We start from the raw sequence: 20,779 nt of genomic DNA on the forward strand, positions 1-20,779 counted from the left end.
GCGTACATGGTCCATCGCTGACTCAAACGTCATTATGCGGCACGTGACTGCACTATGAATCAGCTAAGATTAATGACGTAGGATTAAGTCTATAAACGGAAGTAAAGTTTTTTTAATTTTGAAGAAAAAACAGGAAGTGGAATAATGATACATACACAACAATGCCATTTATACAGAGAATAGAAACATGAAAACCACCATACATATTATTTGTACCCAAACATGTCTGACAAGACTATTTTAAAACTCTTAAGGACGATGAATTTGGAGTAAGAGTGGAGAATCTAGGAAAGGTACATGGGGCTTAGATTGAATCTACAATGTTTTATTTCTTTAAAAAAATCTTTTGAACTACAATACATGCAAAAAATATGGCTGAACCTCACAAACACAAATTTGAGCAAATGAACCCAGATACAAAACGGTTATCTACTGTACAATTTCCTTTTTACAAAGTTCAAAGAGAGACAAAACTAGTCAATAGCAGAAAGCAGGACAGAGGTTAGTTACACCCTTGGTTGGGGGGGTGGGGGAGGCAGTAAATGACCAGAAAAGCGCTCGAGGGAGCTACTAATGTGATGGTGGGCGGGATTCTGTTCCTGCTCTGGATGCTGGTCACATGAGTGTGTTAACTTTGTAAACACTTGAGCTGTGAACTTAGGATGTTTGCATTTTTCTCGGTGTATGTTGTATTTCAATAAAAGTTTCAAAAATATAAAGAGAAAATCTGAAATATATATGGTAAAATGATGCTGCTGAGTGGCCACTATATTTTCTTTCAGTAACTTCTGTGATTGTACAAAGGAAAAACCATTAAAAATATTTAATTACAACAAACGTGCCAAGACCATTCAATGGGGGAAATAATAGTCTGTTCAACAAATGGAGCTGGGACAACTGTATATCGACACGCAAAAGAATGAAGCTGAACCCCCATCTCACACCATACACAAAAATTAACTCAAAATGCATCAGTGACCTAAACTACGAAACTCTTGAAAAAAAAATACAGGGGTAAATTTTCATGGCTTTAGATTTAGCAATAGACTCTTAGATATGACGTCAAAGTCCAGAGCAACAAAAGAAAAAATAGATAAATTGGACTTCATCAAAATTAGTAACTTCCGTGCATCAAAGGAATTTTATCAAGAAAGTGAAAAGACAACCTATAGAATGAGAAAATATTTGCATATCATATCTCTGATAAGGGCCTACATAAAAGACGAACAACTCAATTAAAAAGTGGCCAAAGGACTTACAACTCAACAACAAAAAGACAACTCAACTGAAAAGTGGGCAAAGGACTCGAAGAGACATTTCTCCACGGAATATATACAAGTGGCCAATAAGCATATGAAAAGATGCTCAACATCATTAGTCATTAGGGAAATGCAAATCAAAACCACAACGAAATACCACTTCACAACCACTAGAATAGCTATAATCAAAAAAACGGAGGGGCCGGCCCAGTGACACAGCAGTTAAGTTCGGACGTTCTGCTTTGGCGGCCTAGGGTTCACCGATTCAGATCCCAGGTGCAGACATGGCGCCGCTTGGCAAGCCGTGCTGTGGCAGGCATCCCACATATAAAGTAGAGGAAGATGGGCATGGATATTAGCTTAGGGCCAGTCTTCCTCAGCAAAAAGAGGAGGATTGGCAGCAGATGTTAGCTCAGGGCTAATCTTCCTCAAAAAAAAACACAATTAGTATATTGAGAAGGAGATCTGATCGGTGGTTACCAGGGAAAAGGGGGGGTGGGGGGAGGGTACGGAGGGGGAAGTGGTGTACCCACAACATGACTAACAAAAATGTACAACTGAAATCTCACAAGCTTGTAATCCATCATAACATTAATAAAAAAAAAAAAAAAAAGAATTGGGAGATGATAATAGTATTCACAACACACTGCAGTGGTTTGTGGTAATATACTCTGGTTCCGCACTGGGTGTCCCAGAATGCTTTTGGAGGATGGAGTCAATATTCCAACTGCCTTGCAATACTTTAAGGAGGCAACGGCTGTTTTGCTGTTGTTTTTTTAAAGAAAAGTACCCTAAAAACAGTTTGAAGTATATATTCTACTTCCAGTTCATTATGCACTAATTTGGTTATTTCAAAGTTGGCACTCCCTGTCCAAACACTAGGTCAAATTCTGAAAGTTAATTTTGTCACTTTCTTATTAAAATATGTTTCTTAAATAAAAATATAATTGACAAAAAGGTAAAAAAAAAAAAAAAACTGAAAATAACAAGTATTGGTGAGGATATGGAGAAACTAAATTCTTCACACATTGCTGGTGGGAATGTAAAATGGTGCATAATTGTAGAAAACAATTTGGAGGTTCTTCATAAAATCAAAAGAATTACCCAGCAGTTGAGTAATTGACCCAGCAATTCCACTCCTAGGTAAATGCCCAAAAGAATTGAAAACAGGTATTCAAATCCTTCTACACGAATGTCATAGCAGCATTATTCACAATAGCCAAAAGGCAGAAACAACCAAAGTGTGCATTGATGGATGGACAGATAAGCAACGTGGAAATCCATTCAGCCATAAGAGGAGGTGCAGGACTGATAGGTGCTACAGTGTAGATGAACACTGAAAACCTTACGCTAAGTGGAAAAAGCCTGACACAAAAGGTTACATGTTGTGTGATTCCATTTCTATGAAATATCCAGAACGGGTAAATCCACGGAGACAGAAAGCAGACTGGCGGCTGCCAGGGCCTAGGGGGAAGGAGGTACCGGGAGTGACCGCTTAACGGGTAGGAGGTTTCCTTTCAGGATGATGAAAATTTTTTGAAACTTGACAGTAGTGATGTGATCACACCGCACTGTGAATGTACTAAATGCCACTGGATTTCATACATTTGAAATGTTTAATTTACGCTAAGTGATTTCACCTCAATAAAAAATATATATATAACCAAAAGAGTATACAATGAGAAACGTATTATTACCAAGAAATGTCCAATCTACATGCATTAGATCTTTCACTCTAGGTCTGGATTAACCGGAAGCTGATCAGCTATCCGACGTCTGTCCAATGGATGAAGTCTCTTTCTTTCTGCTTCGGGAATTATCTTCCCTTGTTAGTTTGGATGACACACATCACAACAGAGGGTCAGAAAGGGGTGAGAAAGAATGTCGAGCCACAGGGACACACACAGTACACGGGGGGGGGGGGGGGTGGGTACCATTTGAAGTAAAAAATAAGACAACTCACCCTCACGATGATGCCCATGCGCTTGCTTTCGTAGGTGAAAGGGAAAAGCTGCAAGATGGTGAAGTTCAGGATCTGGTCGCCAGGGGTCCTCAGCTGCATGGAAGACTGGTCTCGGCCCACCAGGGTTAGGCCCACACTTTCGGTCCACTGTACCAGGGCCACCTAAATGTAACACAGGGTCAAAGGTCAGACATTCAGTCAAGGCTCCCAGGTCAAGCAAATGAACACAAAGGTGGAAGGGGGCACAGTGACAGGCAGAGCGCAAGCAGTCACTGTGTCCCTGAGGAAGGCTGTGCTGGTCCAGTGATGGACCAGTGACAGCATCTGCTCCCCCTGGGCTGCGGGGCGCCTGCACTCACAGCTGCCCCCATAAGCTGCAACGCACCTTCTCTTCCAGGCCCAAAGGCAGGGTGTGCGTCAGAGCCGAGGCAGAGAGAACTGCAGAGGATCGAGAGTGATCAGCACAACCAGAGACCACTTCCAGAAGAATTCGCACCAAGAGGAGAAACAGACATGGGGAGGAAGGAGCAGGACGCTGGGGCAGTGGTCCACCGCCAGGCTCTCCTTTAAGCCTCACGAATACTTAACCGGGTGGGATCTACAGCGGTTTTCAATCAGGCAATTCTGCCTCTCAAGGGGCATCTGGCAATGTCTGGGGACATTTTTGGTTATCACAGTGAGGGGAGGTGTTGCATGCTACTGTGTGTGGACGCCAAGGATGCTGCTAAACACAACAGAAAATTATATCATCCCAGACATTGGTACTGCGGAGGGTGAGAAGACTGTCTACACAGACGAGGAAATCCAGGCTCGGAGAAGCTAATTCAGTTGCTCCCAGCCCACAGTCCTGCCCACCCCAACACTGCACTCCCAGAGGCAGGGACCAGCGGGACCCTTCTCTTAGCCTCAGTGAGGCCTGCCTCACCTCAGGGCAAAAGCTTGGGGGTCACAAACTCCAAGACAGGGGCCAGACCCATCAGGCCAGTGAGTGAAGAAGGCTGGGTGGGGCCTGTGGCAAGGGGGAGCCAGAGCCCCATCTAAGGGGGCAGCACCACCATGACGCACTGGCCAAGTAGCTGCCCCATGGGAAGGTGGCCCAGGATGACCAGAGCTTCCAGTTTCTCAAGAAACAACAGCAACCTGGACTTGTCCCTGAGATCTCTTTTACATGTAAGCAATTAATTCGCATGTCTTAAAAGCCCGTGAAGAAAATAAAACGTGTCTGCATGTCAATCTGGCCTGGGGTCTCCAGGAAAAGAAGGAAATAGGAGGGCAAAAGGAAAGAAGAGGTGGAGACACGAGAGAGACTGGGGAGGGGTCGGAGACCACCGATCCTCCCCCACTTGCCCTTCCCCCACTGCCTGGGGCGGCGGGCAGGAGGAAGGACGAGGAACCCACAGTGTGGCTGCGGGCCAAACGACAGGGGCATCCTGCTCCCTCGTGGGACAGCCCATTGAGGCAGGAGTTACCAGCTCCACCTGAAGGATGGAGAACCTGAGACTCAGGCAAGGTGAGCTGCCCTCGGCCGGCAGCAGTGACGGGCTGCGACGGGCTCTGCAGGCCTACCGCCCCCGTAAGGGGCCCAAGGGAAAGCGCCAATCCCGGACCTCCGCATGCCTCTTCTCGAATCACCGGGGCCCACGTCAGGGTGCATGCACATGAGCGCATCCTCTGTGGGTGCCTGGCCGCAGTCCGACATCCCCCTGACACACTGTCACCGTTAGAAAGTCAATGGGAGGTGTGGTGGGCTGGACAATGGCCCCGAAGATGCCCACGTCTCAACCCCCAGAACCTGTGAATATTACCTTATCTGGAAAAAGGGACTGTGCAGATGTGATTAAGATTGAGGACCCTGAAACGGGGAGATTATCCTGGATTATGCAGGTGGGTCCAACGTAATCACACAAATCGTCCAAAAGGGCAACTTTCCTGCCTGCGGCCCCAGAGAAGAGTGAGGGGAGGAGGGTCAGAGAGATGAGAGGTCGCTGGCTTGGAAGATGGAGGAGGGGACCATAAACCAAGGAATGCGTGCAGCCTCTGGGAGCTGGAAAGGCAACGAAGCCATTCTTCCCTGGGCCTCCAGGAGGAAGCAGCCCTGCCGACACCTGATTACAGCTCGGGGAGACCCAGTTCGGGCTCCGACCACAGAACCGGACCAGGACCAATCTGTGCTATTTTAAAACATCAGCACCAAAGAGAAACAAGCACAGGAGGCTTCCAGTTTTAATGCCAAACAAGATGCCCCTTCCTTCCAATCCTAGTGCAAGGGCACGGTGTCTGAAAACGACAAAAGAAAAGGTGCCCCCTCCTCCTTTCTTCTTATAAAAATTAATCTCTAGGGAAAGAAAAGGAGGCAGTTTTAGGAGAGTGTCGACTTGAGGAGTGAGGGAAGGCGACAGAGAAAGGGGTATCCAGGAGGCAGCATCTCCCTGCCATGTGTTCTCATCTTCAAGCCTGGGAGTGCGCACACGGGCGCTCACGCCATGACTCTGCAGTGTCTGCAGGTCTGAGCTACTTCATAAGGATGTTCTGTCACTGAGGGAGGCGGAAGGTACAGGACGGAGTCTCGGGCAGTGCAGCTCGCCTCAAGCATTCTGCTTTAGGGTTCTTCCTAAGTTTCCACTCCTTCGACCAAGAGACACTCAGCAAGAGCAGCTGGCCACTCGCGGTTGTTTCTGGAACCCCTGGGCTTTATCTCAGCTGTAGTGCTGCACCCTGGAGGGGTGGGGCTCAAACTGGAGCTCACAACTGGGTCCAGCCCAGCTCTAACACCCGCCCCAGCCCTTCCCTGGGCCTCTGAAAATACGGGGCATGAAGCAGATTATCTCTCGTTGCCGTCCCACCTCTGAACATCCTGTTTAGACATCTTTGGTGGCCTATCCTCAGATATCTAACTAGGTTTCTACTGCTGATATTAGCTGAATTTACATTAGCAAGAAGCCATTCTCCAAGAATGGGAAACTCTATCCTCTTTTAACAATGTCCTAACAAGTCAACCGGGATTACCGTGAATTAGCTTTCAAATCTGACCAACGGAAGGAGCCGTCACACGGACCTCCACCTCCACAGAAACGCCAAATCGAACAAGGATTTTTTATTTTTTTATTTTCTATTTTTTTGCTATTAGCCTGCGTAAGTCTTTGGAAACCCATTCGTTTATTTGTTTAATTCAGTGATTCTGACTTGCAGTATGGCCTGTCTTATCTGCTAATGATCTTCTTTCAAAGTTTAAAATGAACAAATCAGTAAAAATTGGTATATACAAAATCATCCTACCTGTATATATAAAAATGCTTTGGTAAACACATTAAAATGTATACAGGGTGACACGCGTGAAAAGAAATCTACCTTTTACTTTTATCTCTCTATACTACTAAAATATTTTAGGATGTACATACATTTTTTATTTTTAATTTTAATTAAGTAAACAAATATCCCAACACAATACAAGATATTATAAATACCTAGGTAGATAAAGCCCCAAAATGTTGACTAAATTTACATCCTTCTTTACATACCAATTTAGTAACAAAGAAAAAGAAAAATTCTTCTATGGATGCTTTCAAACATGATTGCTGTTGAAAGGATTTTTTCATTCTGGTTTTTAAGCAGCTGCTACTTCACCCCTTAAAAGCCTGTTGAAGTGTTGAGAAAAGTCTGTAATATTGAGCTTCAAGGAGATATGCTAACTCCCCCCAAAGCCCGCTCCTAACTTCAGTCGAGAACGATTCTGGACTGCAGAAGCGCAAGTGGCTTCCAGGGCTGTGGAGGCGGTTCTGTCCTCGGCCAGCCCAGCCCCCGACGCCACGGACCCCACAGGACCGTGTCAGAGGAAAAGTCAACCTATAAACTGACACGATCAACGACGACAAATGTTCTTGATGAGGAATGAATTACAACTTCGGGCAAACATCTTTGAACCGCACTTTCTTCTACAGCAGACCTCTCAATGGAGTCAAGGAACCTCCCAGACCATGCTGCCCCCGCCCCTCGGGTCCACGTCCTAATCACAACAGCCTCGTCTCCTTGGGGGCTGATTCCAACAGGACAGGAGCCCTGTGGGGGCTTTCACTCCCACCTGCCACTCTTCTGCTCCAACTTTAACATAAGTCAGCGTTCATTTAAAGCTACTTTCTAACAGGACATATAAAATGCCCCCAGGTCCTACTGAGAAGAGACTGGTTTAGAATTGGGGCACACTAACCCTTCTCGATGGCAGCAGGGACAAACATTACAGGGGTAAGGTGAGCGAAATGCATTCCTTTCCAAAACAAGATGATGCAAAATGAGGCCACTTGTTATTCTGGGGGGGGCCGGGCTTCCGTGCACAAGAATCATTTGATGTCGCCAAATCACAAAGGATTTCGGGGTCCTGAGTCTCGCTGTCCTTAACAGCCAGAGTGGGGTCTCAGGAGGCCTTGGGTCAGAATATCCAGGGGTCAGAGCAGCAGCAGAAAAAGAAAGCTCATTAAGGTGAATGAATGAACAAATAAATTAGATGCAAACTCGACCAAATGCTGGAAACCAAGAAAGGGGCAGAGAGGGGCCCCGGCTCAGGAGTCTGCTGCGTGTTCCGCGCGGGATCAGGAAACCAAAGGACAGAGGCTACTGCTTCCCCTCCTAAAATGCCATCCGAAGAATTCCTGCCAGAGCTGTCCGTGAAAGGGCTTTTTCATCATTTGTGGATCAGCAATAAACCGCCTGTGACAAGTTGTAATAACTTTCCCTTTGTACCTGTGAATGTGTGCTTGGGAAGCATGCCAGAGCAGGCTAAAGAGCCTTGAGTTCTTGTCCAAAGCAGGATGCATCCTAATCATAAGCGCGTGCATGAATCCGGTGCCTGATTAAGGGGTTCTCTGGCGGCGTGCAGTAAGGTAAGCACCCAGGCTTACAAAGGGCAGCCAGTCTGCCCGGGTCCAGCCTTTCGAGACCACACATCGACCCCCAGACCTGACATATCCTTTACTTCATTAGGAAATATATTCGACAACGTGCCACAGTGGGGTTCCAGGTTGGAATGCCAACAGGGGTTGGGCAAGCAGCAGACAGGAACAGGGCAGGCCGCATAGGTGCCAGGGGTAAACTGAGGCAGCAGCCGCCCAGCTCAGCTAACCGCTGCCAGGTAGAAATGGGGCCCATTATTTCAGGATCTGAATTTTCTCAAGAGAAGCTGATTTTATATAACATTAAGTGATTTTTAAATGTTGCTGCAGATTTTTTTTTTAACATAGCATGGAGCAAACAAAACACAGCCCACTATGTTTAAGAATCAGTGGACGAGATGCTGTAGTAAAAGGGCACTCTCTGGTCCAAATTTCTTTGATCCTGTAGTTGAAATTCAGCTTCCATCACTTAACTCCAATAAAAATTACTATTTGAGAAGAAAGAAGGGCATCATCTCCCTAAAAACTTAGCCACTTAGAAATGACCATTCACTTAGGTCCATTCTAGGCCAACATTAACATGACACGGGACAGCACGCTTGCACCTGTGACCCACGGATGAGCTGATACCAAGGGAGGCTCACCTGTCAGTTTTCTACAGCGTCCCTGAAACACTCTGCTCCTGTCTTACACAGCTCCCCCCCCAACCTTCTGAGCAACCAAACCCTATTTCAAGACTCTAGCCTGGTGGTTAATAAATAACACTGATGGAGGACGTTTTCCTTAAGTTCCCGACCTCTGTTCTCTGACCTCACCCTCGGGTCTGAGGTCATGGCAGTGTGACGGTAAAGCCCCACCAGCCTCCTAAATCTTTCTGACTCAACACTCTGAGCCCGTTTGTGCACACGTCTGAATGCTGTCATTGTCCAAGGGCCTGGAGCTGAGGCCTGGGGCTATGAGAAGGCATTTCGGGGACAAGCACACACCTGAGACACGAGTGCATTCATGGAAGAAAAAACCTCAGGGCCACAGAAGGACTGAGACTGCAGGTCCCCCTCAAAGCCACGTGCTCACCTGTCCCCACTGGCGTTTATCCTCACTCTCTGCAACAGGGCTAAGAAAACGCAAAACGAGATGTGCCTTTTACAGACACCCTCAGAGATGTGCAGAGACTGAATACACCGCCTTAGTGATGACGGCCAAAAGTGAGAGACCACCTAAACAATATGCTTGGGAGACAGAAGAAATACACCACAAATCTTATCACAGACGGTTACTGGAAAGGGATAATACAATATATTACTAAGTGATCAAATCAGGATGGATGTGGAATGACAGTAAATTTTAAATTATATGTATAGAAGAGAGAGAGGAAGAAACCTCAAAATGTCTTTAGGTGTTTTCCTCTAATTTTTAAATTTTTCTGTAAAAAGCTCATGCTACTCTGATAACAAGAGGAAAAAATAAAAATAAAATCTGCTTCTAGATTAGCTGTATCTTCGTTGTATTTTTACATCACTCCTGTGTATAACTCCCAGCACCTGGACGTTGCAGATGGATGCAGAAGGCTCTCCGTCTATCCACTCTGCCGTCAGGACGAGAGTCCCACTCGCACAGCTCCTTGCCCAGCTCTCACAGCCCCTTGGAGGGGCTGTTTCAGGGCTACCGTGGCGTAGCGGAGGCACACACTCTCTGGTTTTCCTTTCTACGGGCAGGATCCTGGAGGGAGGGACGGTGAAGGCAAGACACTCCAAAGGAAGGCTTCTGGGGTCTGGGCGAAGAAGGTTTATCATCACCAAACTTGATGAGAAAAGAGGGAAGGGACAAAAAAACGTCCCACTGAGCCTGGAAGAACAGAGACACTGAACACTTTCTCACAACAGGCCACTCAAGGGGACGGGAGCAGGAAAGAAGAATCGGACACTCTGGAACCTCACCCAGTATCAGCCCTGAGTTCCCCCAACGCAGGAGCTTAACTCTCCGTGGCACTTCGTGAGTTGACAAAGCACTTTCAAGCCATCATCCCACGGGGAGGGAGGTGGCACTGCAGGGTTCCGAGTCCAGCCTCTGATGTGGGCTGCCTGGTTTTAATCTTGCCAGCCATGTGACCTTGCAAACGTTCCTTAGCCAATCTACACCCATCTGCAAAACAGGCACAATCACAGTGACCCTGGGTCATAAAGGATGCCCACTGCACGCTACCTGGCACAGAGCACACATTCAACAGGTGGCCGTTTCCTCCTGCTGTTGGAACCACTGCTGTCCTGCCTGCCATGTTCTCTTCTCTAAGGCCTGGGAGCCCAGGGGGCCTAGGGCTATCGGCCCCTCTTTACCCATGAGGCTAACGCAGCTTAAAAGCATGCAGCTCATCGAGTCAGACCCTGGAAGTCAAACATGGCCAGCAACTGCCCCGGGGGCTGAGGAGGGGCGACGTGATGCCCTCGTCTCTCAAGAAAGTTAGTGGAAAGGAGGGCGTTGAAATGCAGACGTCCGTTTAATGCCACCAAGAGACTACAGGGACACACAGCTTCCCAGCACTTCAATAAAACTCAGCCCCTGCTGACATCACAGCACATCAATGCTGCACACACTGACATGCTTTAAAGATGAGTTATGGAAGGCAAGGCGCAAGCCTGTATCTATAATTTACAACTGTGCTTTCAAATTTCGAAAACAAGTTAATAATCAAAGGAGGAGGAAAATCCTAATATATGCAAAGAACGATTTCTACGAGGATACTCAGGTGTTGCTAACAGCAGCTGGCTCAGAAGAGGTCTGGGAGAGGGGCCCGTTAGAGACTGGAGGTCTCCGGGGAGGAGGGACACAGACTCCTCACTCTGCGCCACGAGCACGAGGGAGCCACACAGAACATTCTCTACGTTACCTAGAACTTGCAATTAATGACTCTGAAAGCATTGAGCTATTCAAGGGACAGCCAACTACATCAAGACACTTCCATTCAGACTGTCATCCACACAGACACATGTGTGCTCATGTGCGCATACCTGCACACAAAATCGTACAGGAATATGAAAACCGTACGCGCCTATCACTTCCCCTTCCTCCTTCCGTGGACTACAGGATGATTCTGTACTACATAAAACAATATGTTTCCAAATATATGGATAAATATATGCATAAATTTAGGGAAAATCTATACCAGAACATAAACAGTAATTATCACTAGGCAGTGAGAATTACAGGTTACGTTTATCAACTTCTTTTTGAATCTACAATTTCTACTTTCTCTGTAATGAAGACATTAGCCCTTGTGATTGTAAAAGCCTAAAAAACCTTAATATCAAAGAATTCATGGGAAAGACAAAAAATGAGTCATGGGGTTGACTCTACCCGCTTGTAGGAGAGCACCGCCTTCGGCAGCCACGCCAAGAAACACGTATGTTACAAACTGCGTCACCACCGCGACCCCCTCCCTCTCTCACGGGACCCCACCTCTCACACCACCGAATACCCTGGAAACGATGGGAGGCTGTCTGGGCTGAAACCTGCGTACTCGAGCATCGCAGGAGCACTTCTCTGGCCAGATCGCATCTACTTCATTTCCCCCGGGAGTTACTGTACTGCGGCGGGGAGGGCCCAGCGCCCTCGGGCTGTAACCGATAGCTGAATAAAGACACTTCAAGGCCTCCAAAGAGGAATGTGCACAGGAAACAAATTTAGGAAATCCTGCTTTCTGTTACAGGAAATGAATCCCACGCCAACTGGCAGAAATTACTCCAGCAGCTCCAGAGAAAAACGAATACTGGCTTCTTTCTAATATGTATTCCATCAACTGACCTTGCCTAGACCAGCACTGTTTTATTGATATAGAATTTCAAAGGTAGGATTCTAGACCCAGCCACGTCTCTGCGGAATCCCACAGGGATGTGGAAACAGTGCAGCTTTCTGAAAGATTTCCCTGGAATTAGATTTAGCCAACTTTCTGTCACATGGGGTATTTATATAAACAGCCCTGTGTTTTGCAGTACACTTCTTTTGAAATTGTTTAGAAGGCCAGTCAGTAAAATATTAGCAGTGGTTACATCTTTAGTTAGTAGGATTATGGTTTTTTTTCTCTTCAGGATTCTCACATATTCTACCATAAACATGGAATAAGTGTGTAATAAAAAATAATAAAGTCGTGGGGAAAAAAAAGATACCAATAAGGTAACATTGACCTCTGTGAAGACAGCAAAGGCCAAAAGAAATTTTTTTTTCAATCATTACTCAGATCTTAGAAAAACAAGACAAATCTGAATCCGAGTACACTTAATGGACAGAAGAGATTAAGAAAAAAACTACTCACTTTGAAAAAAAGCATTCCTTGAAAGGTTTACCCTTACGGAAAGATCTCTGCCTAGCACTAAAACAAATATATCAAAGTTCCGTGGAAACAAGGGTGGGGGCAGGCATTGAAGGCCTCCGCATAGGCACATCCACGGCCAGCAGGGTGTGCGGAGCGCAGAGGCAGGGGTGCGGATCAGATCCCTGACAGCTGGAACTTGTTCAAATTCAAATTCCATCAAAAACCCAAAAGCTACAGGTTCCCCATCCCTAACTAACTAGCAAGAATCTGATCTTTTCTCACAGCTCCATTCAGTGGCGTCCTCCTCCCATTCTCAAACGGAAAAGTGAGATCAAACAGACCAACCCTGGGTGAAGAAATGATGACAAATTTTGGTCACTATGACAAGTCCAAGTGGATCAGTAGGACCATCCATACCTATCACACCTATCCTTCCTCCCCGCTCTCTCTCTCTCAACCAATTCCCCTCTCACAATCAGGCCAAGGACTGCAACATTTTTCACCCCTAAAACACCTGGTTCCAGCGTCGACGGTTTTGGATGAACTGGGTTTGTGGCTTGAGCTGCTCCACGAACACCAAGCCGACTGGAAGGAGGAGTCTCGCAGGGGACAGACACATTGCATGGCCCAAAAAAAGAGAAAGAAGCAATCCAACAGGAAAAGACACATCCGAGCGTCCTTTCACATCTGAACTTTGGAAAAGATTCTCGTGGTGCCCTCCCCCAGCCGCCATTCACCACAGGCTCACTGATGTTCTCAGGTGAGTCCAGACCTTTAAAACACCTCACTGACGGGAGAAGCCCCCTCTCTCTTTCTTAAAATGAACAAAAAAAGAGTAATTGAGGGTCCTTGTGAGAGTGGTGGAAGAGCAAAATGGTTAAAAAAAAAATTCTGGGATGCACTCTGGTTATTTATATCATGAGCCTTAAAAACACTCTTCAGTTTGACCCACAGGATTTATGGACTGCCTACGAAGGGCCTCACAACACCCTCTTGTCGGTCCAGCGTCACGGACGCGTGGAGGCACAGCAAGGATAAGTAGCTCACCCAGGTGTGGAGCTGGGACCCCAAGACTCACGCGCTCAAACATCTCTTCTTGTTCCCTCCCTAGGGGCATGGGCTGCTGCCCACGTAGCACTTGACTCCACGGGGCCTCGCCCATCACAGGCGCTCAAAAAACACCTGTTGAGTTAACGACCCAATCACACCACTTCTAGAAATACCAGGTGCAAGGATGCTCATTGCAAATGTTTATAAACACTGTTGCCAAAAATTTGAAATAACCTAAATTCCAATAATATGAGAACAGTTAAAGATATTAGGGTACATAAACACATAGTGTTTCTGAAAAACTGGTTTTTAATAATATCCAAGAAAATTAAAAAACAGGCATGATAAAATGTTAAGTGAAAAAAGAGGGATACAAAACCCTATCTATATGAAAAGTCTCATTTCTTTAAGAAAAAAATATATGAAAAGACAGTGGAAGGCTATTTATCAAATTAATAAAAATTAATATATAGTGGCTTCTGAAAAATGGTTTAGTAAAAAGATTCAGAGTTTGGACTCTGAAAACAAACTCCCTGGGTTAACAGCCCGGCCCTGTCGCTTAGGGGGCTGGTGTCGTTAAGATTAATTAGCAAGAGAAAATGGCAGCTTTACTGCGAGGAAGCCCAGGAGGTACCATGTTAGCCAAGTGACCCAAGTTCACATCTCCAAGAGCGGGACACACCGTCACATGCATCCTGTGCCTCCTGATGACACGCACCGAGGAGGACGGTGCCAACAATGCACAACCTGAGTCGACATGGTAAGAAAATGTCAGACAGACCCAAACGGAGGGACAGTCTACAAGATAATCAGCCTGTATTGTTCAAAAGTGTCAAGGCCATGCAAGTCAAGAAAAGCTGAGGACCTGTTCCAGATTAAAATGGACTGAGGAGGCGTGACATCCGAATGTGGCGTGTGCTCCTGGGTTGGATTCTGATCTGGGGAAAATCTTGTGTGTGTGAAAAAGTAAGCGGGACAGGTGATGAAATTTTAATAAGATCTGCAGGTTAGATAAGAATCCTGTATCAATGTTAATTTCCTGGTTCTGAAAACTATCCTTGTTTTTTAGAAAGAGAAGCAAAATATTGTGGAATAATAAGGGGTCATGCCTGATGCCTATTCCTCAAAGGGAAGAGAGACGATGACAAAGCAAAGGTGGAAAAATGTTAACGTGGGAGGAAGCTGAGTGAAGTCTGGCAAAGGAGAATTCTTGGTACTAATTTTCCAACTTTCCCCTAAGTCTGAAATTATCTCAAAATAAAAATGTGTAAAAAAATCCAGGGACTTTCGGCTCTCTGTCCTTGACTTTTCTCTCCTGAAAATTGGGTGATAATAGTGCCTTTTAGTTGCTGGGAAGTTAAATGAGATGATACACAGAAAGCACATCAAATGGAACGAGATGTTCACCATGCGCTGGTGGAAGGTAACCTATTGTCAGTCATGAGATGGACCCATTTTCCTCTTTAAAGTCTTCTGAAATTTCCAAGTTTTCTACACTGAATAAAAATTGTTTGCATAATCAGAATAAAAGTTTTCTTTAAGGAAGGAGGGGAAGGAAGGAGGGAGGGAGGGGAGAGGGAAGCTGGAAGAAAAAAGACCAAAATGTTAACCAGTTGGTGAAACACAAGGCTGTGTCTGAATTACACTCAAGTCAGGGGGCCGGAGGATATGATACTGTTTTCATGCTGGGCGAGTTCTCTGCCCACACATACACACACACGACACCCTAAAAGGGAACCCAATCAGGGGCTTGTTAGAGAAATATTAAAGGAACAACTGTGCTTCCAGGCCCTGTGGTCCTGAACATGGGATCAAATGAATCCTTTAGGTTTTAACAAGAGAATACACTTAGATATGAACAGCAGTTTAGAAATATGCGGCTTACTGGACTTAAAATTAAAAACTTGTGTTTCAGGGGCTGGCCCCGTGGCCGACTGGTTGAGTTCCCACGCTCCGCATCAGTGGCCTGGGGTTTCACTGGTTCAGATCCTGGGTGCGGATGTGGCACCGCTCATCAAGCCATGCTGAGGTGGCATTCCACATGCCACAACTAGAAGGACCCACAACTAAAACATACACTATGTACTGGGGGGATTTGGGGAGAATAAGCAGGAAAAAAAAAAGAAGACTGGCAACAGTTGTTAGCTCAGGTGCCAATCTATAAAAAAAAACACTTGTGTTTCAAAAGTCACCATCAACAAGGTAAAAAGATAGCCTTCAGAGTGGGAGAAAATATTTGGAAATTATAAATCTGAGAAGACTTTTATCTAGAACATACAAAGCAATCTTACAACTCAATAATAAAATGGCATAAGACGATTAAAATGGGGAAAGGATATGGATAGAAATTCTCCAAAGAAAATATACAAATAGCCAACAAGCACATGAAAAGATGCTCAACATCGTTGGCCATCAGGGAAGCGCAAATCCAAACCACAACGAGATTGTACTTCTCACTCTCTAGGACGGCTAGAACGAAAAGGACCAACAATTACAAGTGTTGACAAAGATGTGGAGAAATTGGAACCCTCATTCATTGCTGCTGGGAATGGAAAATGATGCAGCCGCTTTAGAAAACTGTGCGGCAGTTCCTCAGAAGGTTAAACGGAGAGTTACCACATGATCCAGCAATTCCACTCCTGTATATACACCGTAAGAAACAAAAACATAGGTCCACTCAAAAGCTTGTACACAAATGTTCATAGCAGCATCATCCATAATAGCAAAAAAAAAAAATAGAAGCAATCTACATGTCCATCAACTGATGAATGGATAAACAAAACATAGTAATATGCACACAATGGAATGTCATTCATCCATAAAAGGCATCATTCATCCATAAAAGGCATGAGGCACTGCCACCTGCTTCGACAGGAATGAATCCAGACACAAAAGGTCACATATTGTATGTTTCCATGTGTATGAAATGTCCAAAATAGGCAAATCCATAGAGATAGGAAGTAGGTTGGTGGTTGCCTGGGGCTGAAGGGAGGGAGTCTAGGGGCGCACGCGCACGGAGTGCTTCCTTTGGGGTGATGAAAATGCTCTAAAATTGATGGTGGTCATGGTTGCGTAACTCCACGAAAATAATAAAACACACCCACGGAGCTGTATGCGTTCAATGGATGATTGCATGGAATGTGGACTATACCTTAACAAAGCTGTTGTTTTTTAAAAAAGGGATGCGGTTTGGATGGGATGTTGAGCCCCTTATGCACTAGCTGTACGAATTACAAACAAGACGTCCTGCTCTTCCCTAACTCAGGATGTATTGCAAATGCAAGACCATTTCTTAGAGGGAGACCAAGCCCTGCACACATCTGGACGCTGGCTTCCCTAGCGCCCTGCATCATGCCGGCTCCCGTCCGCCCTGGCAGCCAGCTTCCTCAGGGAGGCCCCACCTCGAGCACTCGGAGAACAGCTGGGCATCTCTCCGCGCCTCGCCACACCTGCCTGGGGGTTACCTCGTCTGGGCTGGACGCCTGATACACGCGGCAGGAGTCTTCATACTGCTTCTCGGCCTCGGCCTGGTCGGTCACGCCGTTGGACTCGTAAACGGGAGTCACGTTGTGGCAGAGCGCGATGGCCTTCACGGCTTCGTGCACGCGGCTGCTCATGGTCCGCCGGACTTTGGTGGTGAGCGTGGGGCCCTTCTGAGCAGGGGGGTCCTGGGATTGCTACAGGAAGAGAAAGGAACAAGGAAGATGACCAGGGATACGGAAGGGTCTGGAGAGTGTGGAAGAACCACCATGCGGAGTGACCGCTTTTCCTTCTATTGCTCTCACGCACGTAACTCTCAGGCAGATCTACGGTGATGCTGCAAGACACGGCACACAACTTTCAGGGATCCAATCACACTTGGCCAAAAGAAAAGCAAAATCACTAGAGGAAAAATTTACAATTTAGTGAATGTGGGTGATTCTAGCTGTGAACCTGTGAATCTGTCCTCTTTTGGGTGCTGTTGGGGGCTGCCCTCCAGCAGAGTGAGGGCCCCTACACTGCAGGTGATCCTGGCGTTGTACACCAGGGCTCCTCGACCTCGGCACCATCGACATGCGGGCAGATCACTCTGCTGGGGGGCCGTCCTGCGCATTGTAGGATGTTTAGCAGCATCCCTGGCCTCTGCCCACGAGATGACAGAAGAACCCCCAAGTTGTAACAAGCGACCAAAAAGGTCTTCAGATGCTGCCCAATGTTACACGGAGGCCCAAACCATCCCCGGTTGAGAGCCACTGTTCCAAACGTACATTCTTCTTGTTTTAAAACAGAAGGCAACAAGTTCGACTATGCTCCGTCGGGTAACAAACACCCAGGGCAGGTGCGGGGGGTGCACGAGAACCACCCCAAGGGAGCCTGGCTAGAGGAACTTACAGAAAGAGGACACCAAGCCCTCCACTGAAGGCGGATTTTCAAGAGTAACTTTAAATGGCTCAGTTTTTGCCTCCCACGCTGACTCTGGACCCTAAGCAGTCTAAGAAGCAGTTCCGTGGCTTCCACAGCCCTCATCCACGCCTTCGTTCTCTCCTCTCAACACATGGCTGGGCCTCCTAATGGGTTAAGTCTTGGGGAAATGGTTTCAAGCAACGTGGTAAAGAGTACTGAAGGTTAAGAAATCTGAGCTTTACTCCTGGATGTGCTGTGTGGCCTGGAGAAAGTCTGTCTGCTCCCTGGGCCTCGGTTTCCTCTAAGGGATAGGAGTGGCCTAGGGGGCGGTGTTCAACCCACGCCCTACACCCAGGTAGCAGGAATCCTGAGAAATTGGCTCAACACCACCAAATGTGGAGGGCAGGCAGCCCATTCCTACCTGGGCAACACATCGGGGGCCAGGAAGGCCTGTCTTTGGAGACAGGATTCTATCGCCTTGAAAAATAATAAAAAGTTCAGATCACTGGAAAAGACCACTTGTTAGCAGTCTACGGCTCCGTGTTCAATAAAACTGGTCCTCCCATGGTCCAGGGGCCCACCTCATCAGCCATCTTCTTCCTCATTCACTCTGCTTTAGCCATGCCTGCCTTTCTGTTCTTTGAATACTGCCACGCTTCTTCCTGCCTTGGGGCCTTTGCACTTGCGGTGCCCTCTGCCTGGAACACCATTTCCCAGATCTCTGCAGGGCTGGCTCACTCCGTCTCATCATTCAGGTCTGAAGATAAATGTTACCTCTTTGGAGAGGCCTTCCCTGAGCCCCCCAATTCATGCTGCCCCGCTTGCCTTCCCCAGTGGAAGTCACGCTTCCACACCACTCTGTGTGGTATTGTCTTCACTGTCTAAAATTGGCTTGTTTGCCCGATGATTCTCCATGAGAACAGAGAGCTTGTCTGAACTGTGTTACTCATCATTGCATTCCTAGCACCCAGGGCAGTGCCTGGCACGCAGCAGATATTTGCTGAACAAATGAATGACTTAATATTCCGCAGGCCATGGTGGGGAGCCCTGGCTTCACATGAATTTTTTTTTTTCCATTTTCAAGAAGAAATACATATCAAATTGGCCAACATCAGTTCCAGGTTTTAAATCAAGTCTTGGACAAAGGCACCTCCTGCACGGGTCTTTCTGCCTTCACAGCTGCCTGAGTCCCAGAAGCCAGAGATGTTTACGGACTTACTGGATGCTCCATGCCCCTAAAAACGCATTTTACCCAACAGAGGAGAAGCGATGCGATCCTTTAGAAGGGGTAGTGTTTCACAGCCATGAATACATGGTTGCCCAAAATAGAGAACAGATGGGTTACGAGAAACAAGAAAACGACTTTCGTTTAATTTTTTAATACTATTTTTAGCAGTGGCGCTAGACTCCTCAGGTAATTAGACAATTACTAAATTATTCTGCTCATGCAGACACACACGCTGCTCTGGCTTCCTGCTCTGTTAACCTTTGGTGTCAAGAGGACACGAGTTTCACTTCCAGGCCAAAGGGCACTGCATGGTAACAATAATTAGAGTAATGAATCAGAACTACAGTTTAAATGAATCATTATTTGCCAAGTGCTTTTAATTATAAAGAATTTAACTCTAAAATTACAACGAGGGCTAAAGATTCACAGAAAGGTTCTCTCTACCGGAGAGACTAAATCAAGAACGTTTTTTCCCAAGTTCTGTAATTTATGTTCTAGCCGCGGACGCGTGTCTTCGTTTTTGCCCACATTCCTCAGCACCTGGACCAAATTATTATTTAACATTAGAGGCAATAACAAGACCTTTGACAAAGTAATTGCTTCGGCTGGCAAGTTTTAGTAACCGTGGGTTCGAAGGAAAGGCCGAGCTAAGGGCGCCCCTACAAAGCTTTGGATTTGATTTCAGGTCTACAGAAGTCAAATACTTGCACTAACATTTCCAATGTGGGAGAGCACAGGGCTTTGGGGTTTTGTATTCCAGGTAAAATGAGTCCAGAGCAAGGCGAAAAGAGAAACACAGCCCAGAATTTTGCAAAGACCTCACTTTGAGCTCCGGGGACCACCTGACAACGAATCAGATGAGGGTCATGTGCCCAGACCAGCATCACAGGTGACTGGTTTAATGTCTCCATGCTTGTTTATTTTTCTCTTCAATTAATACTTATCCTTCTTTCCCACTAAGATGTTCGGGGAGGAGGGGCCCTAACCATTGATTCTGAAAGTCTCTCTTAATTTTCAAATAAAGGGCTCACACACAGCAAATGGAAATCCGCGTGTATCATGAAGGCGCTGGGAACCACCAGGGTCTCAGCAGGATGGGTATTAGGCCCGGTCTTCACACACCCTCACATTCCCCATATGGAAGAGTTTCACATCGTACAGTGTTTATCTCCAGCCTCTGCCCCATAGGCCCTTTAACCTATACACATTGCTTCTTACTTAAAAAATACCAGGGGAAAATAAAAACAGATGTGGTATCTACAGAGGCAGGTTACGATTCTTTTTGCCCTGGAGAGAAACTACTGGTCCTCTTAAGGAGGGAGGGCAAAACAGCTCCATATGAGGTCAGAAGTTGGGAGAGGAATCAGGATGCCCATCTACGAAGGCCCCTGATGTGGGGCCCCCAGGGGCGGGATCTCGCACTGCAGGGTAATGCTGCAGAGAACTTCCACGGCATCCCAGTCAATGAACGAGACACGGTGACTCAACGAAAAACAGACCTCCATCTTTCACTAACCATGCACGGCAGGGGCATTTCCCAATGAGAACTCCGGTCTGTATTTCAGGAAAGATTAATACAAAAATTAAATGTTGAATCACCATGAATATCGATTTTCTTTCTAAATGCAATTACAATAACTCCACTTATGAACATTCATAATATTAATGGATCTTATGGATGGGCTGCAATTATGGATGGGTAAAAAT

At 46.3% G+C, this 20,779-nt stretch overlaps 1 protein-coding gene across 3 annotated transcripts in view; it reads right to left on the reverse strand.

Annotated features, from left to right (window-relative positions):
• The window catches only part of ATP9A (ATPase phospholipid transporting 9A (putative)), a 126,152-nt gene that overhangs the window by 31,688 nt on the left and 73,685 nt on the right, over nucleotides 1-20,779 (reverse strand). For all 3 annotated transcript variants that reach the window (XM_044748742.2, XM_014832372.3, XM_070486138.1), the window contains exons 14-15: nucleotides 16,926-17,138; nucleotides 3,223-3,384 (exon numbers count right to left, since the gene is read on the reverse strand). In XM_044748742.2, coding sequence (XP_044604677.2) covers nucleotides 3,223-3,384; nucleotides 16,926-17,138 — 375 coding nt within the window. The remainder of the gene's footprint in view (nucleotides 1-3,222; nucleotides 3,385-16,925; nucleotides 17,139-20,779) is intronic.

The sequence above is a fragment of the Equus asinus genome, chromosome 15, assembly GCF_041296235.1.
Source record: "Equus asinus isolate D_3611 breed Donkey chromosome 15, EquAss-T2T_v2, whole genome shotgun sequence".
Lineage (NCBI taxonomy): Eukaryota > Metazoa > Chordata > Mammalia > Perissodactyla > Equidae > Equus > Equus asinus.